Here is a 27299-nt window from a genome sequence, read left to right on the forward strand (position 1 = left end):
GGACAGATAATCTAGCCGTGACCTGAAACGAACAAGCGTAGATCAACACACCAAGCGAGCATGCTGCATGCATCTCGATCGATCTCACACAAAGGACTCTCGAACAACACAAGTACACAACCACATCGCCAACCACGTCCAAACTACCACAGGCAGATCATCACACAAGTAGAAACGGATCGGAAAAGAGAAAAACACAAACGAGGTAGCTAGCACTAGCAGCACATCAACTACGGGAACTCGAAACACACGATATGCTAGGCCATGCCGGCGGTGCATGGGCGACATGTTCAGTGAGGAACGCGGTGGCCGGCCGGCGGCTGACAACCACCAAGACTTCACGCACAAACCACACGCGCCGGCCACTACACCCGGTTGGACCGGCACATGTAGACGGTGAGGTGGGGGGTGGCTCCGGGGTCGGAAGCCGTCATGCAGGCGGCGTAGAGGTTGGAGATCCGGTCGACGTCGAAGCTGCTGCTCAGCAGCGGCACGTGGCAGAAGCAGGGCACGCCATCGACGCCCCTGCGCACGGAGCCCACCACGGCCTCGCAGCACGGCGGGTTGGGCGGCGCCGACGACGACCGGCGGCCGCCGCAGAAGAGCTCCATCTGATCGGCGAGGACCGCCGTCGCGCAGCCCGATGTGTCCACGGGCGCGCCGGCGGCGGAGGGCGGCGCGCCTTCGCCGCGGCCGCAGACGGAGGGCGCGGGCGGGTACGACGGCGCGCCTCCGCCGGCGTGGCCGCCGCGAGCCGCGCGGCAGGAGGCGTAGAGCCGGAGGAGCTCGGTGCCGTTGAGCCAGGCGCGGACGCGCGGCTCCTCGGCCGCGAGGCGGCAGAGGCAGCGCGCGCCGCCGCCGACGCTGGCCGAGTGCACCAGCGCCTGGCAGCACCACTTGGCGGGCTGGCCGGGCGCGCAGAAGAGCGCCACGGTCGGGGCGAGGACCTCGGGCTGGCAGCCGCGCACCGCGGCGGCGTCACCCGGGGCCGCGGCGAGGAGGCCGACGACGAGGAGGCCGAGCAGGAGGAGGACCTCGCGGGACCGCGCCATGGCTCGCCAAGAGGTTGAGTCCCAGCAAGGAGGAGCAGCTCCGGGGTGGAGTGGAGTGGACAGTGGAGACTGGAGACTGGAGAGTGCCCCCCCTCTCGTCTCGATCGCCTGCGTTTTAATAGAGCAAGAAAGCCGGGGGAGTGCCGCAGTAGGCAGATCGAGGAAATGCTCGTCATGGGCTCATGGCTCGGCAGCAGGCCTGGGCTCTTGGTCAACTCTTTGCTTTCCAGCCCACACAGCATTTGCAACCTCCCAAAAAAATGAGACGTACTGCCTTCCAAGTTTGTAACTAGCTCCATAGCCCAAACAGTTGGACAACTATTAGAAACAAAGTTATGGCTGCGCACATGCTTTTGATTGAGATACAAAAATGTTTTACCTGCTTTTTAATTTCTTCTAATCCAGCTTTCTTAATTTGAGTACTCGTCAGGTACTCGCATGCTTTTCATCCCAGCAGTTTCTTAATTTGAGTACTCGTCAGGTACTCGCATGCTTTTCATCCCAGCAGTTGTTTGAGTGAAAATCAAAATTCAGACGTTGAAAAACAATCGAAAACGTTTTAGATAGGCACATGTTAAGTGAAAATTCACTTGGAAACATCAATGGAGTCGCTGATCAAAACGTGTGGATTGGTGGACCGTACTGTTTTGCATGCCGGATCAACAAACCAAGATCAACAAACCAAGATCAACTGTAGTACAGATGCTCCTCTTGCATTCTGCAGCACTGTTCTGACTTCTGAGCTAGTTCTGCCATGGCATGTGACCTAGCTATGAGCCCTGCTGTGAGTCTCTGAGCTTGCCCTACTATGGTTATCCCATCCAGGTTCAACAAAGCTTGGGCAGGATCTTAATCTGGGTGCCTCCTGGCTGCTAATGATGAAGTGACGAAGGATACGGGGTACCCACTGGAAGGAGGTTTCGGCAGCGACCTCGTGATGGGTCACATGGCTAGTTCGCAGCAAAAGTTGAAGCTCTGGCGCCCTTGCCGTCTTGCCGAAACCGCGATGCGGTCAGAGGCAGCTCTTGCTTCTGCGCAGAGAGCCAGAGAACTCATACTCATCTTTGAATCGCTGACGGTGATTTTCTTCAGGGTTTAAGGACAATACTGCTACAATTTCAAAAACTGTATTGGAGATTTTATGTATTGTACTACTTGCTTGCTTGTCTTCAAAAATCAAAACTTACAAAGCTAGAACGTTTCATGGTACGGGCTTGACATTTTCAAAAGCGTGGCACAACTGGATGAAATTTGCGACTTGCTAGCTTGTTGCTTTACGTGGGTTCATGCTTTACGATTATAAATCCGGTTGCCTAGAGCTGCGAGCGCCTGGATCTCTCGTGCATCTCTGGCAAGCACAGCTGCGTGGGCAGCTCGATGAGCAGCTTCCGTCCCATCTCTCATAAATTTGCTTTTGTGAAGATTAGCACGCTACTGGACATATCACATATCAGTCCCTGGGAGAAGAGACCACAACAGAATGTGGGCGCTTTCTCCAGTTATTGGATTTTGGGAGAAATAACAAGTTTGTTTAAGCACATAACGAATAACAGCACCTGATTTTTTTTAGATGTTTGCAGCTAATCCGTTATGTGTAGGTGGGTGTGGGTCTAATCCCTAGGCAGAAAAATAAGCAATCCTAGAAAGGTAGGCTTGCATGACGTTGCAAATGAAGAAATGGCCGGAGGCCCGGAAGACAACGTTACCTAGTTGGTATCTACACGGCTGCAGATAACACAATGGCTTTCATTTTTTTTAGATGTTTGCAGCTTGCACGCGTGGACTATAGATGTGTGAATTACAAGGATTTAAATTTCGACTGAATTTATGTTTTTTCCTAGGGGGAAGAAAAACGTCATTTTAATAAAGTTTTTTCTAATTAAGGTTACATAAGTTGAAACCGTGAACGAAACAAATTCTAAACCGAAAATCAAATCCCTAGTGATGCCCCCCCCCCCCCCCACCAACACACACGCGGCTCAAAGGCTGAGCTTGCCGTGGGACGAGGCTCGGCACAGCGGTTCGAGCACTCCGGGAATGGCTCCCTGTAGGGTGAGAGTAGCCATGTAGTCCTCCGTTCCAAATTGTAGGTTGCTTTTATTTTTCTAGATTCATAAATATTATTATGCAACTAGATATGGTGTATGTCCAGATGTATAATAATATCTATAAACTAAAAAAGTTAAAATGACGTACAATTTAGAACGGGGAACGGGGGAGTACAAGACAAGGCGTGCGAGCTGAATAGCTGGTGCGCGGCTGCAGGCCTCCAGCTACTCGAGCGTCGTCGCTGCCGTCGACGCCGCGGTGAAAGACGGCGTTGCCATCCTGTCCTTGTCCCTCGCTCGGAGGTCGCCGATCGACGTCGACTTGTACGTGCACCCCCTTTGCATCGCCATGTTTGATGCCATGCGGGCGGGCGTCCTCGTCGCCTGCTCGGCCGGCAACGCTGGCCGGTGAGCATCCTCGCTGAGCAACATGGCGCTGTGGATCGCGACCGCCGGCGCCGCCACCCTGGACTGGGTGTTCCCGGTGACCATCACGCGAGATCCTGAAGCCGGACGTCGCGGCTCCAGGCACCAACATCCTCGCCGCATGGCCCGACGAGTCGCCGCCGACGCGTGCCACGGAGGACCCGAGGCGCGCGAGCTTCATCACCATCTTGGGCACCTCCATGGCGCGCCCGCGCTTCGCCGGCGTCGAGGCACAGGAACCGGGACTGGACGCCGGCCATGATCCGCTCTGCGCTGATGACGACCGCCGGGGACGCTCGACAACCGGGACCAGCCCGTCGCGGACAACGACCATACCTTCAGGAGGCCTCCGGTACGCGGAAGGTGAGGCGAGCACGCGAGGAACGGCCGGGACGCGGCGGTTGTCCGGCCGGCGAGACAACGACCCCAGGCCAGGGGTGGACGGTAAATGAAATACCGTCCATCCCATGGTTCCTGTCAGCCGTTGGATCGCGCTTGTGCGGCCGAGATTGCTCCGAAAATTACATAACGAGACCCCTGATGATTGCCGTCCCGTGCCCCCGTCCGCCCCGGCGGCCAGAGGACCTCTTGCGACCCGCGGCGCCGCCGGCGGAAGGCAGACGCAGAAGCTTGTTCCGATGATGTGCCCTTGCGGCGAGGCGCCCTGCCGGGCAGAGCAGCCCTTCTCACCTGCTCGTTGGGACTTGCGAGGCAGCTGGGCTCAACAGCGCTGGGAACGCCGACTGGACGCCGGCCATGATCCGATCGGCGCTGGTGACGACCGCGGCCATGCTCGACAGCCGGGGCCAGCCCGTCGCCGACGACACTCCTCCCGGCAGCGCCGTGGCGCCGGCTTGATCCGCCCGCAGCAGGCGCTGGCCTTCCTGTGCACGCTCAACTACACCGCCGCGCAGGTGGACCTGAGCAAGTGAGCAACGGCACCGTCGTCCGCGTGCTGGCCGCGCACCGCCAGTCCGTGACGAAGGTGCCGGAGGGCCCCGAGACCTACTCCGTGAAGGTCGCGGCGCCGTACGAGCTGGTGGAGGTGACCGTGACGCCGCGTACGCTGGAGTTCGGTACTCGTATGCCTTTCATCCCGCAGTTGTTTGAGTGAAAATCAAAAGGTAGATGCTGAAAAACAATCGAAGACGTTTTAGATAGGCACATGTTAAGTGAAAATTCCAGTTGGAGACATGAAGCGAGTCGCCGATCAAAACGTAGATGGTGGACCATGGTGAAAATTCCAGTTGGAGACTCTTGGTGTTTGCGTGCAGGATCAGCAACTTCTGCAGCACCGTTCTGAGCTACTTCTGCCATGGCATGCGTCGCCTAGGAGAAACTGAACCCTGCTGCGCGACAGAGTGCACTCCCGTTGTAGTGGGCTACTGCAACTGACAGGTGGGTGGACAAAATTAATGGCCTCCATGACGTTCAGTCCGTTGCATTGCCTGACCTTGTGGCTTCTGCTTGCACAGCTCGCTGGATCCGTGACTATCCCGCCACCGAGCAGTCCGAGCAGAGCCCACCATGGGCACGAGCCTCAGCCTTCCAACGCCTAGATCGTCTACACCGACCACGCCGCCAAGCCGTCCCATTTCGCCATCCTCGAGCGCTGGTACACTTCCGTGGTGGCCTCCCTCTCCCCTGCCGCCAACTCCACCTGCGCGCGTCTTCTACGTCTACGACACCGTGGCGCGCGGCTTCGCGGCCGAGCTCACCGCCGACGCAAGGCCCGGCGCCTATCGAGCACTCCGGGCGTGGCCGGCGTGTTCGAGCCTTCGAGGACAGGGTGGTATTTCTGCAAACCACCAGGTCCCCGAGCTTCCTCGGCCCCCGATGACGAGGAGGAATCCGGCGTCTTGCCGGACTCGAACTTGGCGACGGCGTCATCATTGGCTTCGTCGACAGCGGCATCTGGCCGGAGAGCGCCACGTGGGGTCGACGGCCGCTGGCGCCGAGCTCTTCAAGTTCGCGGGCGGGACCACGAGGGGCGTGGCTCCCAGGGCGAGAGTAGCCATGTACAAGGCGTGCAAGCTGGTGCGCGGCTGCAGCTACGCGAGCATCGTCGCGGCGGTCGACGCCGCGGTGAAAGACGGCGTCGCGGCCATGCTGAGGCACAGGCACCACGACTGGACGCCGGGCATGATCCGGTCGGCTCTGATGGCGACCGCGACCACGCTGGACAGCCGGGGCCAGCCCATCGCGGGCAACGCTCCCCCCGGCAGCGCCGCGACGCCGATCAGGTCGTTGGCCCCTAGGGGCGGACGGTACTACATCTACCGTCCGGGCCTCCGGGGTGGACGGTAAATGAAATACCGTCCACCCCTGGGCCAATCTCGGACGTTGGATCGGGCTGGCGCGAACGAGATCGGCGCGTATAGCAGCAGGTAGCGAGGTCCTCTGCGCCTTCCCTGCGCGGTTCCCCTCCAACTCCAAGATGCGCCGAGCTCAGCTCTCGTGTGCCGCGGCGCCGCCCAATGCAAGAGCAAGGATCGCCGCCCACGGCTGCGGCCGCGCCATGGATGTCGGCACATTTGGAATGGCTCCGCGGCGTGGACGTTTCTGGATTAGCGCATCCGATCCCGCCGGGCCGCCGCGCAGTACACTCATCCGGGCATCCGACCGGCGTCCTCCCCGGCGGCGCGTTCGCCTCCGCTGCCGCGGCAACTCGTGAGATTGAGACAGGCGCGTGCCCGAGGCCCGTGGCGAGCTGCTTGTGCTCGTCCATGTCCGGGACATAGAACCGTGCTGCGTCAGGCTCAGGCAGCGGTCGCGCCGGCGGCTTCGGCGGCCTCAACTACCCGTCGTTCGTCGTGGCTGAGCAACGGCACCGACACCCGCGTGCCGGCGCGCACCGTGACGGAGGTGTCGGAAGGCCCCGAGACCTACACCGCGAAGGTCGTGGCGCCGGGGACGCTGGAGTTCGGCGGGCAGAGGAACGAGCGGGAGAGCTACTCGGTCGGTCGTGTTCCGGAGCAAGAAGGGCCCCGCGAGCGCGCATGGGCACGGCACGCGAGGGGATGGCGCAGCAGTTCGGGGAGAACGACGTGCGTAAAGTGAGGAGCCCCGTTGCCTTTTTCTCCAACTGATGCCATGGCAGGTCAGCTCTGGCCTCTGGTCGTGTTCCACTTCCAGAGCAAGAAGAGCCCGGCGAGAGCGCGCGTGCCGTGGCGGGGAGCCGGGGATGGCGCAGCAGTTGGGGGAGATCGTGTGGGAGAAGGACGCGCATAGAGGACCTCCGTTGCGCTCATCTGGAACTGAAAATCTGATGGCATGGCAGGTCACCTCTGGGGCCTGCGTGTAACAAGCATTGTGTCTTTTCGGTCGAAAACAGAGTGAATGCCATAGGAGTAATTTGTTCGTGTTGGTCGTAGAAAAGGGCAAAAGGCCGTGTTTTCACTTTTCAGGGTACTGAAATGCAGAGTTCAGCCGCATGGTAAGAACGCCTCTGTTATGCTGCCTCATGATCCTTCAGCTCTCCTTGAACCATAAGCGTTTCAAATATTTTCTTCTTCATCTAGTTTCTACAAAGTAAGGATACCGCAGCATTGAGTGCTAATATCAATAAAGACGTCCGCAGAAACGCACGCAATTATGCAGATATTCAGAAACGACCAACACACTAGGTGCACAATAAGATCACTGAAGAAACAAGTTCTTAACAGTTCCTGCATTCATCTACCGACCCAACCTAAACTTCTTGACATGTTCAGTTGCAGGATGTCCCTGAACCAAACGCACGCTTAACACCACGACTTCAGGAGCGCTTCCAGCCAACTAAAGACACCAAGGTTGCATCGCCATCCTAATCTAGAGACTGATGAAACTACCATCCCTCCTTCGAGCGAAGTGGGCCGTCACGGCTCAGACGCCGGTGGATCCAAACCCTCCCTCGCCACGCACGGTGGCGTCGAGGTCCTCCACCTCTGCGACTTCCGGCGTCGCGATCACCTCGATGATCATCTGCGCGATCCGGTCACCGGGCTTGACGGCGAAGTCCACATCCGAGTGGTTGAAGAGGATGACCCCGACGGGGCCGCGGTAGTCGGCGTCGATCACGCCGGCGCCCACGTCGATGGAGTGCTTCAGCGCCAGGCCCGACCTCGGCGCTGAAAAGGTGCAGACAGACCGTACAAGCATTTCATCAAACACCTGCGGGCCGCAAACAGCCGGACAAAGAAACGAGACGCGAGAGAAGTGGAACCGGAGAGGTTGGTCGCTCACCGACGCGCGCGTAGGTGCCTTCCGGGATGGCGATGCTGAGGTCGGTGGGCACCAGCGCCTTCCCCCGCGCCGGCACCACCATCTCCGCGGCGCTGACAACACAAAAGAAACAAACCGTCAACAGATCCGCGCGGCCCCGAGGGTTTCTTGGGCAAACAGGCGGGCGCCGACGAAGCGCGTACCTCGAGAGGTCGTAGCCGGCGGCGAGGGCGGAGCCGCGGGACGGCAGGACGGCCTTGTCGGAGAGCTTCTTCACCTTGAGCAGGGGCGCGATCTTGGAGATCTTCTGGGGAGGCTCGTGGACGGCGTCGGTGGCGGCGGCGCCGTTGGGAGCGGCCATGGCGATGGTCGAGAGGGTTCTCGGGAGCAATCGGTGGGAGAAGGGGAGAAATCTGGGAGGAGTTGGAGTTGAGGGGAGGAGGAGGCGGCGGTGGCGCGGGCTAAATAGGGAGGCGGCGGCGCGGGAACAGGTGGCGCCAAACTTTCCCGCCATATTTACCCTCCCTCGCGCAAAATTTTCCTCGGCCGGTTGGGTTGGTCTCGCCGCCTCGGTCTCCGCTGCCACCCATTTTAAATGCCACCAGTTCTTTTTTCCTACGAAGAACCCCTGCTGATTGGCCTATTCTTTTTTTCAGTTTGTGAAATTTAATTGGCTTGTAAAATGACAGCTCCGGATTTAAATAATTGTGCACAAGGAAAATTAAAGAAGTAGATAAGATATCACGAGAAGAAAAGTTCATGGATTTCATACCAGGTGCTATCACAAGAATATGGATGTTCTGGATGTAACTGGATGCTGTGATCCGTCACCTTTTTTAATTCCCGAGTTATCTGCTATATTTCCATAAAATCTTCGCACTAAAAAAATGTAACATTGGTGTGCATAATTGAAAATCGCAATTAATTTATTATCACAATGTACGTTGATCCAATCATCCAGCAATTTTAGTATTAGAATGCTCCATGAAATTTGTATTTGGTCCCGCTCGTTCTCCGGTTGTATAATCACTAAGTTAAAATTTAAATTAGCAATTCTGATTAAATTAAGGAGGTTCAGCCAGCAAAATTGTAGAGCAGGCCTTGAGGCTGTCTAGGTTGTTTTGCTATTATTTAATTTATAATGTACGCAACATCAGGTTTAAACATATATTGAAACTTTTGGTATATGGATTCAGTATGCACGCAACTTTTATTTTTAACTTTCATGCATTAGCATGTTATTACAGACGTATTGCCCACAAAACTTTCAACCTATACAAAAAAGAAACTGCCCTTGATTAGAATTTGCTGGACCACTTTGCTGGACCACTTCTAAATTTAAAACGTTCACTGCATACGAATTCATCTAGCAATTACTGAACCAGCTTGAACATACTCCAAGCCGCATAGTACCAACGAGCACTCCAGGCAGCACCACTACATCAGTAATGTCAGGCGGATGCCAGGCACCGGTGATGGCCTGCGGTCAGCGTCAGGCAGCAGGATGGAGATGCTGCACTTTGCGTATATGCTAGGTAGAATACTACGATAACAACTTATGCTTTGCTACTGCATGGATTATATGTGAGAACGCAGCGAACCGCTTCCAAGAAGGCTGGCGTTAGATCAGGGCGGCGCGCACGGGTGCAGCAGTGGGCGACAGCACCTGTGCACGGCGAGATCGGAGCTCCGTGTCGCGCCATCGGTGCGGCATGGTGGGGAGCTTGGGAAACATATGGGCCATTTGACTAGGCTGCAATAATAAGTTCATGCTCCTATCAGGATGGCGGGTTGATTACGAAAAATGCGAGATATTTTTTTTTGCAAATCGTCAACAACTATGACTGTTTAACTCCTAGGACTGCAGGTTGATTATAGAAAAATTGAGGGATTTTTTTGCAAAACAAACACGACGGTTGGAAGAAACAACCGCACTTTAATATTAGGCTAGCATAAATGCCCGTGCGTTGCTACGGTTTCTTACCTCTCCCAAGTTGTCATCCGCTAGCTCCTAGTTTGCTTGCTTCACTTCCTAATATGATTTAGAATGTTTCATAATATTTGTATACATCTCTAATTTGAACGGTGGAATCTCAATTTTTATACATATGTAACGTGTTCTGCATCTGGTTCAAACATGTATTAAAATTTTATGAATATGTAAGTTATTATGAACATAAGAGATTGTCCACAAAACTTTCAACCTATAAAAAGAAAAAACTGCAAGGCTAAAATAAATGCTCAGTCCTTAATTATAATATGCTCAATAATTCATGCCTAAGTGTATACACCCTGACAGCCTGACATCATGACCTAGTTGCTCCAAGAAACATGAGCAATCAACCAATGCAAGTATCCTTATGCAATTTTCTCCTCATAATATAGTCAATGATGACTAAATGTTCTACCTACAAATTAATTTTCAGATTCAGATAGTTAAGGCATCGCAGTCGATCTACTATCTTGTGGCTGAAAATTTCAAAATATAAGGATAAATCATATTTAAGATTTGATTGTCCATCGGTTAGGCTAAAATCCTTCATAACAAAAAATCATGATTATGGTTAGGCATCTGACAGATGTATTGTACTAAGACGAACACAAATTGTAGAAGAGAAGGCACTGCACCTGAGTGGCTATGAAGTGTACCCCAAGAAGTACCACAGTATCTGAGTGACCCACAATAGGCTCCTCAATCATATTACAAATATTACAAAATAAGTGGAGCAAAAAGATCCCTCTTATCATTAATTTACCTATCTTATCATTACTTCTTGTGACTTAAAAAGTACTCGTGCAGATTAGCAGCGACGTGCTCCAGTGGATTTTTCCTCATCATCCTACGCATATGGTTCCCAGTTGTGGATTGCCCTCCTAGTGATGCAGCAGTGGACAGTGGAGCTTCTTGTTGAAGCCGAAGCGGCAGCCCTTCTGGAGGGTGGCGGTGAGTGTTGCTAACGAAGACGACGTCAGCTAGCGCTGCCTCTGGTTGAGGACTATTGCTCGGCATGCGAGCGAATCCACACTAGTGGGTGGTGGCATACATCACTATGGCAATGCGAGATCTGCTGCACGTCATGGGGGAGCTCCTCCACTACTATGCTATGCCTGTGACACCTCCCCAGCTGGGATTAGCTTCAGGTTCCAACAAAAGGTGACGGCGATGCGACGCGCCGCCACTGCGGGGAGTCCCAGCGCCACCGTTGGGAAAGCCGCCAGTCCGCCATCGTCCGAAGCCACGGCACCCCATCCTCAACGTGCGGTGGCGTAGCTACGCCAGGACCACCCCTCGGGCCAGCACCAACCATGCCCGCGCCGGCCGCGCTGCTCCACTAGGCGCTCGACTGCTGCTCCATCCCCGCCCTCTCACTCAGCGGCTATTACGAAAAAGCTGAGGGATTTTTTTGCAAATCATCAACGAACTCCGACAGTTTAACTCCCAAGGACGTGGGTTGATTACGAAAAAGTTGAGGGACTTTTTTTGCAAATAACCACGATGGTGGGAAGAAACAACCACACTTTAATATTAGGTATAGATTATAGGTGGAAAGACATTAGGTATAGATTATAGGTGGAAAGGCTCATGTTATAAATATTGACCTAATATGAGCAAAATTCTTAATTTCTTAACTTTTGTTAAGTGGTTACCCTACAATCGTGCCTCCCAGAGCAGAAGTTACAGACAAGGAACGCCACATAGTTGCCAGCTCCATGCATTTTACATGTGAAAAAACGGACTAAATAGTGCACTTTCACATTTATATCCATGCTGTCGAAACGAATACAAGCATAAATTCAAATATCCTCAAATACACATGAATTATGTTGTATGAATCCAAATATATGTATTCAACTTCAAAATCCAAATATATATTCATTCCGATCAATAGCTCTAGCGAATAATTTAGTTGTCGTTCGTATATCTTCATCTTTTTTTTTGAGGAAATTGTATATCTTCATCTTGCTCGACCTTCTCATTTGACAGAGTATAGCTTAATCGTCAAGAATGGAATGTACATCACTTTTACTATCAAATAAATGGAGAAATGCCAATGGGGACACCAGATGTGCCTCAACCATACACACAAATAACAACTCGTACCAGGTAAGAAAACAACATTACTAAAGATGCAAATAATGCATACGTGAAGGAACCTAATGTTCCTCTTTCGGCGAATGGACAAACTGATCAATTGGTTCCGGAATATACATTCTACTTCTCTAGCTGGAAAGGAAAAGGGTTGTACAAAAGAAAGGGAAGATCACACGTTGACGTTGAGGATATTCTGGTAATAACTGTATCAACAGACACTAACTCAACAAGATACAACACATGATGTCTCGCCGAGAAATTGCCCTTTTTTCCCTCATTAAACATTGGACATGGACGCATGGTACAGAAGATTCTATACTACAAAAACAACAAAGCGATTCCCAGGAACAAGTCAAGATGATCAACAATCACCATCCTTAAGGTGCGATGGGGAACATACAACACAAGGAAGAAATGTTGGTCTTCAAACTATTTTCCGGTGTCCACTGAAGGCCCAAATCTGTAAATTTCAACAAGATGCAACTTTACGATCAGAATACTGAAGCCCACTCCAAATCGATCTCTATATGGTATTGCTATACTCCATTGTGTAATTCTCAGGATTAGCAATAGAATATGAATGAAAGGGGAAAAGGAAGAGCATCATCATCCTAGGTACTAACAAGTACAACTATTTCAATCCAAAGAGTTTTCCTTGTCAATACAAAGTAAGATCCAATCTACTAGCAGCTAAACTGGCAAAACATTGCACTCTATCCACTAATATCCTAAGTTCCTAACTAGTGTTGACCTATGGTACACTAGAAATTTTAATGATTACTTTTCATACAGTTTTGTATATCTAAGATCAATTTCTATTACATGTTCCTAACCTATGAAAATAGCCATAAAAAATTCTTAATATAATGTTTTTAACATAAGGCATCATGTTCCATATCTGCTCACAAAATTTGAACTTCAATTCTACTCATAGACGGAGAAACAAAAAAAGAAAAGAACTCATTAGGGGGTAGATTAGGCCAACTAAAATAGTTCAGGGAGTAAATCAAACCTAAATTTTGCTTAGGGGTTAAGTGGACGAAGTGAATAGGTGAAGGGAGTAAAATGGACTTTTTCCTATAATTATACCATGCAGCACAACTATTGCTTCAGTTCTGGTAGAACTGTTAGTGTCCAAGTCTCCAAGACATAAAAAAGTTCGCACAATTGAGGAAGTAGTCAGTGCAACGATCTTTGTTAAATGTCCTCACCTTCAAATTTTTGTCCCAACTTCCTGTACACAATGCACTCCCATCAGATGACATTCCAAGGCAACTTATACGACCATCATGGGAGTTTTGGAGGTTTCCCAAATTAAGTACCACCTGAGAATTTTTACAAATATTAACAATAGAATATTGTAAGCAATAATGAGAGGTGGATATAAAATAGTGGGAGGCAGCCCACGATAGCTTGAACTCAGATATGCTTTTACATGCGGGTGTTCAGTTACCCATCAAGTTGCACAATCCAAAACCTATGTTTTTAACCTCTTGGCCTAATGCAGGAATTAGGAATCTTCTGATACAAAACAAGGTGATCTGCAGCAGCATCCTACAGATTTGTATGCATGACCTACATAGATTGATGCTGTATGCACTAATAAGCAGGAACAGGAGCTAGGCTACTTAAATATTTAAGAGGTCCAGGGCCCAATGCAAACATTGATCCATGTAATCATGATAGTTGCTGAGGAGCATCTCAAAGGGAAAAATAGGCAAATAATTAATCTTCACTTAATAAATGCAACCACATTTGCATGCCTATATTGCTACTGAGTGATAATTGAGTTACGCTTGTCAACATAAATATTATATCACTAGTCAGATCTGAATTTATATGGTTCACAAACTGCACCATAATCAAATATGCCATTCTTTCAACAGAAGGGAACCAAACCGTGGTGGAACAGTAAAGTATAACGGTAATTTGATCGGTGTTGATTCTTGGCATTATTTTTTCTTTATAATATATAAGCTGTATTTCATTCCATGGAACATAGCCAAAAATCCAAACCTCGGCAAGAAGTGTGTCCCACACGTAACAGTCACCATTGGAGTACCCAGCAAATAGTAGCCTTCCTGATATCGAGAATGCGATAGATGTAACAGTAGGTAGTTCATTATCATCTCTATTAGGCTCCCTACTGTACACCTGAAGTTGATGCCCAGTTCTCATGTCAAATAATCTACAAGTACCATCATCTGAGCCAGTACCAAACCTATGGCCATCAGGGAAAAACTTCACACTGTTAACGTCAGCCTCATGTCCATGATAGGTTCGAACAGCCCGACTTGCAATTCTGATATCCCACAGCCTCACAGTTGCATCACATGAGCCAGAGACAAACATATTCGTATTCGATGAGTTGATGGATACACTGAAAAGGACATGGAAAGATCAGAAATTTGTAGACAAGCAAAAATATAGCAAACTCTGAATTTCAATGATCACCAAATAAACCAGCATTTTGAGCAGAAATTTGTGAAGCAACAACACAACCATGCTACAGTATCACATTGATGATGATGTATTTGCCACATAGGCATAACGCATTTGCCTTGTCATGCATCAGCTAGACTAGTTGGTAAGTGGTGCCTAATTCTACGAGGGTAATTGCGTTGCATCCAGAATAACTGATGTAATATCAGCAACCTTTAAGGAAAGAGTGTTAACTAAATGCCTTCTGTGCTACTGCTGAAGACATTGCGTACTTGTTAATACTAATTACAGTCAGTGCTAAAAGGTTTGAATTGTCCAATTGTAACAGCAAACAAATACAAACCAATCAATTATTTAAGTAGCTAAAGGGTGGTGGCATGATCATTTCAACACAGCGTTGAGAAACTTTATTCAACTGAATGTTGATAACATTAAGTTCGCTAAGAAAACTTTAGAAGCAATAACAGTGTTTTTTGTCATCAAATATTGGCATATTGGTAAAGCTAGCAACCTAGCATCCACCAGCTTAAATTTAAAATGTATCAAGTGAGAAGATATCAATTAACTATGAGGAGAGAAATCTGCTGTATGCCCTGATGGAAATTCACCTTTGAACATAGTCCTGAAATAACAGATGATTACCTTTGAACATCAGCTGTATGCCCTGATGGAAATTCACCTCCAAATATTGATATCCTCTGGCCAGTAGTAACATCCCACAGAACACATGTCTGATCACCTGAGCTTGTAATAAGGCGACTTTCCTGATCTGGGACATATTGGCATGACGAAACATAGCCCTTGTGTCCAGTAAGAATTCTTGATACTGGCATATTCCCGTCTCTGTCTGCTTGCGAGTTAAGATTGAAAATAGAGCATGCACTATCTAGACCACCACAGGCAACAGACTGGCCATTGGGTGCAAAAGCGCATGTCATCACCCATGGGCAGTGCAGCTTTATGGCATGTGTTTTCTGGCTTGTTAACGCATTCCACACAATCAGCCTTCCATCTTGTGAGGCACTGACTATCCAATTCTTTTCGGGAGTCCAATCCAGAGAATATACCTGTGATGATTTATGAGTTAATACAAGTTATAACACCGCATACCATTTCGCGTAGCAATTTTACGTAGTACCCTAAGAAGATACCCAAAGTGCCACATTTCAAAGATCAGACACAAAACCTAAATCTTGGGATTTTACAGTTGGAATTTCAAAGCACAGAAAATTCATAACTTTAGCATCATAGTCTTAGCGAAATGGCAATAAATCTGGAAGATTCTAAATTTTAGCATCCGCATTAAAGATCAGGAACAAAAAAGGCTGTCGCCAACATAGAATGGGACGACAGAACATTAGATGGTGAGATTTAATCCTTGCTTGCTTGCTTTGAATGGAAACAAATACACAATGCTCCCCTAAATAATATCTAGATGTAATTTAACTTTATCCCACATAGAAAGTAACTCTATAGAGACAAGCCCATCAAATAACAGAGCCAATTACTGTTATATCTAGCTACCAATTATTGGATAATACTTCAATGATGGATTCATGTAGTGCTACAGCGCAGCTGCAGTAGAATGCAATGGGGAGGATCTTGTCATATAGCTAAAAGCTCAAAACATCAACCTCACAACTTTATCATTTGCTTCATCACTCAGACTCTGGCTCCATGTAATGATCATATACTAAATCATTTTTGTAGAAAAAAAGAAAATGAAGCTAGAAGCAAACATATCACTCTGATAAATGAATGCCACCGTTCACATTCTGCACTACAATTGGTTTTCAAACAATAACATGCTCGCAGGAGAAATAGGGATTATATAAAAGCACTAGAGAAATATGTTTCACTATTTAGTTTGTAACAAAAGGGAAGCTTTTCCATGAAGGAACCCTGGCTATCACCAGTTCACTACTAACAGTGGCAACAGGGGACAATGTTTGCATCATGCTTGGCCTAGTTTCACACAATCCAGTTGTATCAATGATTACACCTTGGATCATAGATGACTAGGTACTAGAGTTGACTTCGTTCATCCTGAGAGCTATGGAAGGAATGGAAGGATATTAAGTGTCCTCACAAATATTTTAAAATTTTCACTTTGATCAACATAAAGATGCATTTCTTTCTGAGGGTGGTATTATCTGATTAGGAATGCAATGTAAATCACTATAATCAGAACCTAGCCGTGCCAATGTACTGCAAAGCACCCATAATTCTATTCACTTGGTAAGATTAGCCTTACCTGCTAGAAGAATCTAATATCCTACTTACATACTGATGAATCTTTTCCAGTTGTTAACAAATATTTACAAACCTCGATCCCCAAATCCTGTCCACCCAAAGCTAGTTTTTTTTAAAAAAAAATCTATATGGATCACTAACAATTATCATAATCCAAAACTGCACTCTAATTAAACCTAAACACAATTCTGTTGCGAATGTATTATCTAATTCTGGATGCAACGCCCAATAATATAGTTAAGAAAAAAAGTTGTGGCTCTATACTGATACTGCAAATGCCCAAAATTTTATAACTTGGTAGGGTCAACCTTGCTTTCTGGATAAGTATGTTGATACACTTCCTGCAGGACCAAAGTATAATGGGCAATTACAAATTGTCCCCTTAAGCGGATAAGGTCCTTCAATTTTGAAGTGAACCAAACCTGGTGATCGGACTCAAAGAGAGTATAAGACATCCTGCTGGGACGTCAGGCAAGCATTTTGGTATGAGAGGTATGTTTCTAGTGTTGGACTATGTTCATCAATCTGCAACCTCAAAATTGTACTGCATTTTGTAATATAAACAAATGTGCATAAAGTCAATTGGTTGTCAGCTAAACTTGTGCTCTTCCTAAAGGATTGACATTATGGTTTCCCCAGACCACAAGCTAAATTTGCTGCAGTGAACAATAGTGTGTATAGAGAAACTCGAACAGTGATGGATCCATACTAAATTAGCCCAAATAATCAGAAATTATCGAACGGAAGTTGAAGTTGAAGTCAAGTACACCATCCAGGTCAGCAAGCACGCATCTTTAGAGGCGATCCTACTGGCCAGTTTTTACTCGTGACGAGCAAGACCGAGGTAACTACGAATTGGTACCACTAATGACTCCAAATTCCACAACCGCAGGAAGGGAAAAAAAAATCTCGGAGTCCCAATTGCGCACGAGGAAACGGAAACAAAAGGAAAAGTCAACAAAAGAGCTGAGCCGAAATGGAGGTGAGAGACCAAGTCAACAACCTTTCCGCTGTGGCCCTGCAGCGTGCGGCAGCAGACCAGATCCGTCGGGTTGAAGCTCACCGGCGTCCTCCCCTGCGCCTTGGAGTACCTCGCCACTGCACGGCACAGTCGCGCGCGCGCACATGAATCAGCAAATGCCCGCGAATTCCCCAGACCCTCGAGAGGGTTACTGACGACGAGTGGCAGGGGGAGGAGGAGGAGAAACGCGGCCTCACCGTCGGTGTCGAGGAGCATCTCCCGGCGCTGGCGAAGGCGCTCGCGGAGGGAGTTGACCGACGCCGTCGCCGCGGCGTGCTTCTCCTTGAGCTCCGCCACGGACGCCATCGGTGCCGCCCGCTAGCCTGTTTGCGCCGGGGACTCGAGCGACGGCCGGGGGTGGGGGGATCTACCAGGACGCGCGCATGGAGAGCGGGGGCGCGGTTCCAATGGCTAAGGCAGAGCTCCGGGAGCTCCCAGGGGGAGAAGCCGAGAAGGGAAGAGGAGGCGGCGGCGGTGGGGTCAGGAACAGGAGGGCGAATCGGCGGCGGCGTTGGCGGCGACGAGGAGAAACTGACAAGGTGCGCGATGGGGAGAGTCGAGTCGAGCGAGAGAAAGGTTGGGGTGTGACCGTGTGAGTGGTTGGGGACGCGTTGGGTTTAGGAATGGGGGGCGTGGCGTGCGTGGTCGCTTCGGGGTGGATGACATGTGGGGTCGACTAAGAAACAGCGGGGGCCCGGTTGACGTGGTGTTGATTTATGGCAGGCTGCTATGGCTGGGAGCGGCGGGGTTTGATGGGGATGGGTCCACGGGGCCAGTGACCGTTGGTCGGGGCTGGACACTTGCTTTGCCTAGTCGAAGTTGTCCTAACGTCATTCATCTGCGTGTTGCTTCGTGTGAAAAGGAAGTAAAGGATCATCGACCTCGCCCTCGCCATGCCATGGGAGTTTAGGCCACTGGCTCCATAGCACGACCTGGGCCCTAGCTGCCTGAGCTGTGCCTACGTCGTTAAGTTGCGGTAGAGGTCTGAAACGAGGGAGGGTGACCGGTGACCGCCAAACTATAATAGTTATTTATCATCTCTAGAAAAAAACTACAACATTTATCAAAATCATGATTCTATCATACAAAATTATGAATTTATGTTTTTTAATCTAGATTAGATCAACCTTTGATGGGATGGGTCCACGGGACAGTGACCGTTGGTGGGGCTAAACGCTCTGCTTTGCCTAGTTGAAGTTATCAATTGTCATCTGCACGCTACTTCGTGTGAGAAGGGAAGTAAAGGATCATTGACCTCGCCTTGGCCATGCCTTTGGCGTTAGGCCACTGGCTCCATAGCACGGCTTGGACCTAGCTGCTTGAGGTGTTAGCTCAGCTGTGCGGCTGTGCCTTGCGTCGTTGAGCTACGGTAGAGGTCTGAAATGAGGGAGGGTGACCGCCAAATTGTTACCTCTAGAAAGAAACTACGACCGTTATCAAAATTATGATTCTATGATACAAAATTATGAATTTGCGCTTTTTAATCTAGATTAGGTTGTGGTTCTCACAACTTTGCTGCACAACAATAGCAACTCTTAGATATCATTGTTGGAGATCACCGAGACATGACAAGACAAAGCAGAAGCCACGAGAGAAGGGTAATCCGATACTTTTTATTATATTTATTATTTCATTTTTCTGTTAACTTGTTGAGGGTTTAATCTTATCATCATTAGAGCAAGACTAATATTATAGCCAGCCGCTGGCTGTAAGTATCTTTGCAGCGTACCTCTCAGCCCACCCATATACTAGTGAGATCTTTAATATTAATACAAGGCCCACTTATCTCTCTCACAAAATTTCTTGGTTCTTGTGTCTAAGCGGACTGTAAGTCTACAGCCTCCTTCTCCTCTCTCCTCCACCTCAGCATTTAGCCTACTTACAGCCTATACTTGCTCTTAGCTATTACAAGTTTCATAGGGGTCACAAAATCATACCTGTTGTTCGCGAGCTAGCTTTATGTTGCATCAGGTCTTTGAATATGTATTATTGACCATCAAAGCAATCACATTCAATTTCTCTCCAATCCATTTATTCCTCTCCAAACCAAACTAAGGCCGAGGGCTTGCACCTGCTCCTGAGTCCAGACAGCTTGATCCTTGCGTCGCCCGGCACACGCTGAGGCGCTCGTGCGATAAACCAAGCTTTAGCCCAAATGTTCGGTTCCAAGTCCAACCCGACGAAAATGAGGTTGGAAGCAAGATGGCGCCAGATGGAAAGCCGACAAAACGATGGCCTGATCGATCGGGTAGGTCCACGTCCACCAACCGTTACCCCGCGACCGACGTTGACACGGCACGTTTAGCAGAAACCTTTCCCCTTCGTGCATCATGATCAATGGTAGTATATACAAGTATATAACGGTCTTCGTTCCACAGGAACCAGCTGCTTTGCAGCGCATGATGCTAACATGTTAATGACAAATAAAGTTTTGAATAATGCAGTCATATTCTACTTACAGACACACACTGCACACGCATACTACTAATACAACCGCACGCCAGCACTGACAACAGCTGACAATTCCTGATTTTACACGAAGTCGCAGCAAACCCAACACATGCCCAAAGCGCTAGCCGGAACCATCACATTTGACAACACAAGGAGCGGCCCAGCCATTCTCCTGCTGCGACGAAGCCGAACAACGAGGGGACGCTCTGCATTTGCGATTGCATCCATTCCTACGCCACGACAACCACCACCATTATTCGTAGCTTTATTCGGTCCGTCCATAGAGCAGAGTCCAGGCCCTTCGCCGTAGGCCCAAATCGCCACTCGCCAAGTCAATCATGCCACGAGGAGGTTGTCGGGGTTAGCAGTGCGGCCTCTGCCTCCTATCATTGGCCTCCCCCGGTGTACACGCACGCGCCGTAACCTGCAGAGATCACGCGAGAGAAATGAGTTTCCGGATAATGCAGGTACAAAGATAACCATCTCCGGGGGGGAAAAAAATCAGCTGCTGACGATGGACATACTGTGGAAGAAAGTGAGCTAATCGAAGTACTAATCCACTGCTACGGTTTCTAGCAAAGATGTCAAACATTTCAGCGTAACAGCAAGCAAGCACACACCTACAGCTAGAGCTACACCTAAATCTGCAAGTTTTTTTTTATAACAACTCTGCAAGTTTTAGCAAAGCAAAACTTGCGCACTACCACTTTGACACAAATTCTTCGATGATGCATGTCATCTGCGCCTAGGACTACAGGCTTTTTTTTGGCAGGGGAAAGTGGGACACGTCAGAAAGCCTGCTGGCCAGCTTCGGTAGCGCAGGGATCAGATGGACAGACGGCGATGTAGTGGGCAACTGTGTCAGCACATGAACAATGGATGAAGGAAAGAAAATGAAAATGACATGGGGGTGAGGAGAAGCTGGTTTTCTTTTACCATGCACATGTCATGTCACCACTGCCATGTATGCGCTTACTGGGGTTATTGAACAAAACAAAGCTGTGGGGATTGGGGCCGTGCACTTACTGGGGTTGTCGGAGGTGAGCGTGGCGGAGGCCCGGAAGTCGCAGTTCCAGGGGTGGCGCCCCGCTGCCTGGTACAGCTGGTTCATGGCGTAGGCCGCGTGGGCGCGTACCGTGTTGGGCTCGAAGCACGCGCCGCCGGGCTGGATGGCGCCGCAGTCCACGCCCACCTGCGCGCACGCGTAGTCCAGGTCCGCCTGCAGGTCCGCGTCCGTCGCGCCGTCCCGCGCCACGCACCACCCGCCGCTCGCCTTCGCCGGCCCTCCCCCCGCGCTCGGGCTCCCCGCCGCCGCACCCGACGACGTCAGCCCGGCGTCGTACGCCGCGCTCAGGTCCGTGTGGTACAGCCCGAACGAGCGCTCCGACTCCGGCCCGGGCTTGAGGTCCTCGTCGTACAGCGCGAACAGGTACGTCTCCACCGGCTTCCCCGGCACCAGCGGCGTGCCGGCGCCGGACCGCAGGTGGGACACCAGGTTCGACACGTACGCCCTCGCGTTCTCCACCGTCGCGCCGGGCTCCCCGGCGTCGCCCTTGGTCGGCCACCCCGTCTCCGCCACCACGATGTCCACGTTCCCGTACCCGGCGCGCACCATCGCGGACTTGACGGCGTCCAGCTGCGCGTCGAACATGTTGGTGTACTTGATCTTGGACCCGGCGTCGACGCGGCCGGCGTTGGGCTGGAACAGGCAGAAGGCCAGCGTCTCCGCCCGCGGGTCGGACTGGTAGGCGAACCAGGGGTAGGGGTTGATCATGAAGGGCGCGCCGGTCCTGCTGAGGAATCCCAGGATCCCCTGCAGCTGCGGCGCGATGTCCGGGTGGAACGCGCCCGTGGACGGCGGGTCGGACTGCGCCATCACGCCCATGGTGTTGACGGTCGAGAACCTGATCCCGGCCGCTGCGCCGCCCGCGGCCGCCGCGGCGGCGCGGAGGTTTTGCATGGCCGGGAGCAGCGCCGCTGCCAGGGAGGCGTCCCCGGACTCGAGCACCTCGTTGCCCACGGCCACGGCGGAGATGGACGTCGCCGGGACGAAGGGGAGCACGTTGGCGGCCAGCCACCGGGACGCCGCGGCCGGGTCGGCGGCCAGCGAGGGGATGTCGCCGTTGGCCACGCCGACGACGACGGAGATGTTGGACCCCGCCAGCGCGCGGATGAGCCCCGCGTCGACGCCGTAGAGCCGCACCTTGGAGATGGCCGTGGACTTGAGCAGCCTCGCCGTCTCCTCCGGCGGCGGCAGGTTGTCCGCCACCTCGCCGTAGTTGACGCCGATGTACGGCTGCGCGCCTGCACGCGCGCAAGGAAATCCGCCGGCCCCACCATCAGTCCCCAACTCAATCCAGAAACTGAGAAAAGGCATAAAATTGAGGTCTTTACGGCTCGGAAAGCCTGGATTTCCCGATCCGCCAACTTTCTTTCCCTGCGCTTCTCGGGACTCGCGATAGCCATTGCTGAACCCCCGGAGAAAAGAGAGATCGCTACTTCTAGAAAAAGGTGTGGATTACTCACTGGACGAGCAGACGAGGAGGCAGAAGAGCCAGATTGGCAGCAGCAGGGCGGAGACGGGTTTCCTCGCCGCCGCGGCCATGGGGATTCGTCGCATGTCAGTCAGAGCCCAGAAAGAGTGGGGAAAGGGACGAGCAGTGAAGTGATCCAAGTCTGAGCTCAGCCACAGCCGGCAGGCAGTGTTAGGAGTGGAACCGTTAAAACGTGGACGCGAGCTGGATCGAGAGGTGCGGAGCCGCCGGCCAGATGACGCAGGCAGGAACCGTATGCCTACGCCGGCGCCACCCACCCTCTAGTCCTCTACGCGAGGCGCTAGCAGGTGGGTCCGCGCCGTGGCGTGCGGCCGTGTGGCACGGGATCGCGGGTAAGGTATCCGGTGTCTGGTGTGCCGGAGGCTTGACTTGCGTGCGAGTGCGAGGGGGGCGGATGCGCGCTGAGCTGTGGCCACGTGCGTGGGCCGTGGCGCGTGGACGGCGGTCGGATCGCTGCGGGCGACGGCGGGATGGATGCCGGATTGCGGTGGCTCCGACAAGCGTCGCAGAGGCAGAGGAGGAGGACGGTGGTGGGACGTCGGAGAGAGCCGTTGCTCGGCTGCTCCTGCGCGAGCAAGGGGGCACGGTTGGCAGTGCGCGCGGTATGATTGCGGCGGTGGCAGAGCCCGATCCCTCTAGTCCGGGCTTCACTTTTCAGTTTTCACCACGAGCGGGGCGGGTAAACTTGTTGCGGTGACGTCGTGCGGTGGATGAGATCCATCATTGATGACGTAGGGACAAACCGCACGGTCGCAGCGATGGCTTTGCACGAGTTTGTACCGCCGCGCACTGGCTTGTGTTGTTTGTGCGATTACGCTCCGTAGTCCGTACTGGCAATGCGGGCCCGTGCATCTGGCAAGACGACCCGAGACCAGCCTTTACATGGAGCACGGTAACTTCGTGTTACCATTGAGCTATGGCCGTGGGCTCCAAAATGGTATAGAGTAGCTGCGCCTAACGGAACACAGCTGCCACCCCAGAGAGAACGATAGATGCCCGTCTACATTGCTCTGGTTAGTTTTATCGTCAACCATCCGCTAAAGCGCTTTGAATCAGGTTCTTCTTCTTCGTTGCAGCTTTCTCTCCCGGCCGGCAAGCCATTCTTTACATACGAACAGAAACAAGTGCATGAGCATCTTAGGCAGCATGCACGTTTGGTTGTTTTTAGGGATCAAAGGAACCGCACGAGAACAGAACATCCTGCAGTCAGTGTTCGGTCACTAGATAAAGAGAAGGGGACAAAAGGAAGATGCACGATGCAGCACGCTAGTATGAACTGGACCTTGCCTTCCCAGGCGGGGCACGGGCACGGGCACGGGCACGGAGCAGAACGCTGTCCCTTGCTTGCTTTGGTCAGTCTGCTGGGCTCTCGGACAGCCTGTAACGATTACCCTACGGCTGGTATACCGTTTACGTGTGCTGATTACGGCTGATCCAGAGGCCAACTGGCCAAGGAAAGTTCTCTGTGGGCCGTGGCTTCCTTTTTTTTTTCAACAGGAAGTTCTCCTCTATCCATATGACTAGGCGCACCATCCTTTTGCAAGCCTGCAACGCACGTGCAGAGGACTACGCAGAATACACTATTCTGCATGGAGTGATTGTGCTGATTGCTGAACACGCGCGGGGGCAGTGTGCACACGCGAGCGTACATAGGATGCTGGGCCCATCCGGGCCAGATATGGCCCAGTATCTCAGGTAAAATGGAGCAAGGCCCATTAAGAGAGGCTTTGAGGAGCAAGGCCCATTAAGAGGGTACTGACAGTTGTTTCGAGTATACTAGAACGGTAGCCGATCTGAACGATATGGAAATCGGCCTTCGCATCACTGGGATCTTAGTGATTTTTTTTCATAGCAAAGGATTGGAATCCTACTAAATACTTCGGTACCTTCAAATTTGGAGCCTCCTGAATTGTAGAACTTTATGTGAAAATGTATATTTATAGGAATTTTAGCGTGCATTTAACAAGGTTTCGAGCCCGTGCTCCAGTAGTACATCCACCCTTAGCCGAACAATAATATTATTGCTAGAGCTGAAGTTAAATTAGGTCATATTTATTTGAGCGTAGCTCTCTTGGAAGACCATTCTTAAAAGGTTTTGTTTGTTTGCTATCTATTAAGAACTTATCCGATACTTATACAAGTAGGGAGCATATACTTATACAAGCAGGGAGCATCGGATAAGATCTTATTTATCCGATGCTCCCTACTCATATCATCGGGCATCCAGTATAAACCTAAGAAAAAGTATCTTATTGTCGTACTCATTTGCAAACATTTATGGTCATTATAATTTGTATATCAGGTAGTGACGACTTCAAGATCTGTGCTGTATGTGCCACTTGTCATAATCTTGGAAGCTTTCTCACCTAATAGACCTGGCCGAAATTTGTTTGAGCGATTGTGTGTCCCCCCTCGCGTCTGTCGTCCCCTGGACGACTTTCCCCCCGTCTCCCACAACCCCAACCCACCGCGGCGCGGCGGAATCCAGTTCCAAGCCCACCAAATCGAGCCGGACCCCGGCGCCACCAAATCGCGCGGCCTCGGAGATCCAGAACGGTCTAGAAGCAGCGGGGAGGCGCCGCCGGAAGCGGAGGAAGCAGGCGCCGGTGGTGGCGAAGTCGTCGGGGGCGGCGGCGGCGGCTGCGGCGGCTGGGGTGCCTGCGATGATAACCCGGTCGAAGCTGGTGGAGCAGCTCCGCGACTACCAGATCCGATCCCAGCACAAGTAAGTCCCCGCCCCCATTTCCACCCCTGTCCAACCCCGACTGAAACCGGAGATTTGACTAGCTGCGTGCTCAGATCCCGTGCTCCCGGATGCGTGTGATGCGCAAATTTAGTCACATGGTCTGTAGTTGCAGTTGCGGTGGGTTGAGTTGCGTCCTTGGTAGGTAATGCGATTTTCTCTGCTGCTGTGAAGGCATTGCCAATTTGTGTGGCCTGGATCTGTAAGAACTGCGGAGGGCATTGTATAACGGTTACGCTATGGTGGCGTCTGCTCTAGTGATTATTGTTAAGAACATGATCTTGTGGTGCTCTCTACCTGGATTTTGTATCCTGTCCTGGGGAGCCAAAGGCGTTTATTTGTTCATGCAGTCTAGGTTCGATCCGGCCTAGCTTAGTGTCATGGTGGAGTCCTTTTGGTCTGAACGAAGTCCGTGTTATAAATTTTGCTCATAGGTTTGAGCTTTACTGGTTTTATCCATGGTTAGCAAATCATGCCCTCACAGCCTCACTTGCTACCTGATACTGTGTGCTGCTGCATACAACGTCCAAAAGACTGAGAACAGTTAACTAACTACTGACTGTTTAGTTTTTATGGCACCACACTTGATTTTTTTTAGAATCGGCAGTGCCAAACCATGCTAGCAGACCACTAAATGTTTGGCATGTGCATTTGGAAGTTGATTGTTCTCTGAACATGTCAGAACCGCATGAGACATGCAGAATAATTTCTTATCCCTGTTAGCCTGTCCTATGTGAAATACATCTGCTCATCACAGTAATCACTAATCCGAACATTCCACTGCTTCCTATGTTCTGCAGGCGCGACATTATCGGAGCTATCTCATGGGGCTTGCTGTGTTGCTTCCTGATAATATCCTCGTACATGACGCTATACTTCAGGCACTTTTGGCTTAGTGCTATTATCATCTCAGTTGGTATTCTTCTTCCTGCCGGCCTGTATATTTTGAGGCAGAGAAAGCTGGCTAAGAAGAGAGAGAGAAGACTGCTGTTGCCTCTCTCCATGTAAGGTTGTTGTTAGATTTCTTGTTTCTGCAGTCTTCCTGTCTTGATAGGATCCACATTCTTGGCTTGCGGCTTGCATAGCACACATCCAACATTTTATACGTCTGTGGCCCTTAATACACATCCTTGATGTTTTCCAAAGTTCTACAGGAGATATGGTTATTTCGCGATCCCCTTGTTGTGTGAGTAGATATCCTCCAATGCTTTTGGGGCATGATATGATGGTTTGTGCTATATGCTTCATTTTCCTTTTCTTTTTCTTTTGGTTTGATGGATACCTGCAGCCTGAAGAAATATCTCAATATGTCAGATTACACAGGCTATCACCACACTTCTGTACCTAGAATTCTAGATGTTGCTTCAATGTTTTGTAGTCCTGGAATTTTTTAAGCCTCATATCCACCCTAGCTGCACCTGCTCAAGTTAGCTTCTGGTTAGAATGATGCGATTTCCTTCTGGGCTTCTTATGCCCAGTTGATATTTGTTTTGACAAAGTTGTACGTATGTCGGAAGGCTGAGCAGCTAGGTACTGAATACTATACTCTCTTACCACTGGAATACGCTTGTACTGGCAGTCGCTGCAACAGTCATTTGCTTCAAAAGCTAACAGCTGCAAACGTTAACAATGGCAACATGTTTTGCCTGTGATGCACGCCTGTATCTTTGTACCACAGCTCTTGAGCTGCAGGAGAAGAACTTTACGGTCCTTTTGGACAGAAGTTCCACGAGAGTCTGGCAAATAAAAGAGTACAGTTTATACGGGACTTCGAGGTTACCGGTGCGACCCATATTTTGAAATGGTTGTCTGATGAATGCAAAGTCACGTGCTGGAATTGCACAGTACATAAGCCGTGCAGGTGTGTTCCCTAGCAAATAGTGGCAATCGAGCGTCAAGGTCACATCTATAGGAACTGACGCAATGGAAACAAGCATGCAGACCATGCCAGGTAAGCGCTTCCCGGGCCAGCCGGGAAAACATGCTCTCGATCGTGGCACGCGCCGATGCGC

The 27299-nt window shown here is 50.7% G+C and overlaps 5 protein-coding genes across 5 annotated transcripts; 2 read left to right on the forward strand and 3 right to left on the reverse strand.

The window, feature by feature from the left end:
- The first annotated feature begins 5542 nt into the window (after positions 1–5542).
- On the forward strand, positions 5543–6586 carry LOC106804510. Its single transcript, XM_014805782.1, has 2 exons — positions 5543–5769; positions 6268–6586. The coding sequence occupies exons 1-2, from the start codon at positions 5543–5545 to the stop codon at positions 6584–6586; spliced, it is 546 nt and encodes a 181-aa protein (XP_014661268.1).
- A 501-nt stretch (positions 6587–7087) lies between these two features.
- LOC101764341 (deoxyuridine 5'-triphosphate nucleotidohydrolase) lies at positions 7088–8233 on the reverse strand. Its single transcript, XM_012842558.3, has 3 exons — positions 7933–8233; positions 7751–7842; positions 7088–7635 (listed from the first exon to the last, which is right to left on the reverse strand). Exons 1-3 carry the CDS (start codon positions 8088–8090, stop codon positions 7391–7393), a joined length of 495 nt encoding a protein of 164 aa, XP_012698012.1. The 5' UTR covers positions 8091–8233; the 3' UTR covers positions 7088–7390.
- A 3602-nt stretch (positions 8234–11835) lies between these two features.
- Positions 11836–18130, reverse strand: LOC101775384 (guanine nucleotide-binding protein subunit beta). The gene is made up of 6 exons (XM_004982159.4): positions 17736–18130; positions 17521–17615; positions 14907–15331; positions 13839–14202; positions 13034–13147; positions 11836–12282 (listed from the first exon to the last, which is right to left on the reverse strand). The coding sequence occupies exons 1-6, from the start codon at positions 17842–17844 to the stop codon at positions 12247–12249; spliced, it is 1143 nt and encodes a 380-aa protein (XP_004982216.1). The 5' UTR covers positions 17845–18130; the 3' UTR covers positions 11836–12246.
- A 1778-nt stretch (positions 18131–19908) lies between these two features.
- On the reverse strand, positions 19909–22768 carry LOC101776336 (glucan endo-1,3-beta-glucosidase 7). The gene is made up of 3 exons (XM_004982161.3): positions 22516–22768; positions 21016–22293; positions 19909–20413 (listed from the first exon to the last, which is right to left on the reverse strand). The coding sequence occupies exons 1-3, from the start codon at positions 22607–22609 to the stop codon at positions 20376–20378; spliced, it is 1410 nt and encodes a 469-aa protein (XP_004982218.1). The 5' UTR covers positions 22610–22768; the 3' UTR covers positions 19909–20375.
- Positions 22769–23536: 768 nt separating this feature from the next.
- On the forward strand, positions 23537–26605 carry LOC101777013. Its single transcript, XM_004982162.3, has 3 exons — positions 23537–23557; positions 24902–25269; positions 26088–26605. Exons 1-3 carry the CDS (start codon positions 23537–23539, stop codon positions 26293–26295), a joined length of 597 nt encoding a protein of 198 aa, XP_004982219.2. The 3' UTR covers positions 26296–26605.
- The last annotated feature ends 694 nt before the right edge of the window (positions 26606–27299 follow it).

Source organism: Setaria italica, chromosome IX (assembly GCF_000263155.2).
Source record: "Setaria italica strain Yugu1 chromosome IX, Setaria_italica_v2.0, whole genome shotgun sequence".
Taxonomy (NCBI): domain Eukaryota; kingdom Viridiplantae; phylum Streptophyta; class Magnoliopsida; order Poales; family Poaceae; genus Setaria; species Setaria italica.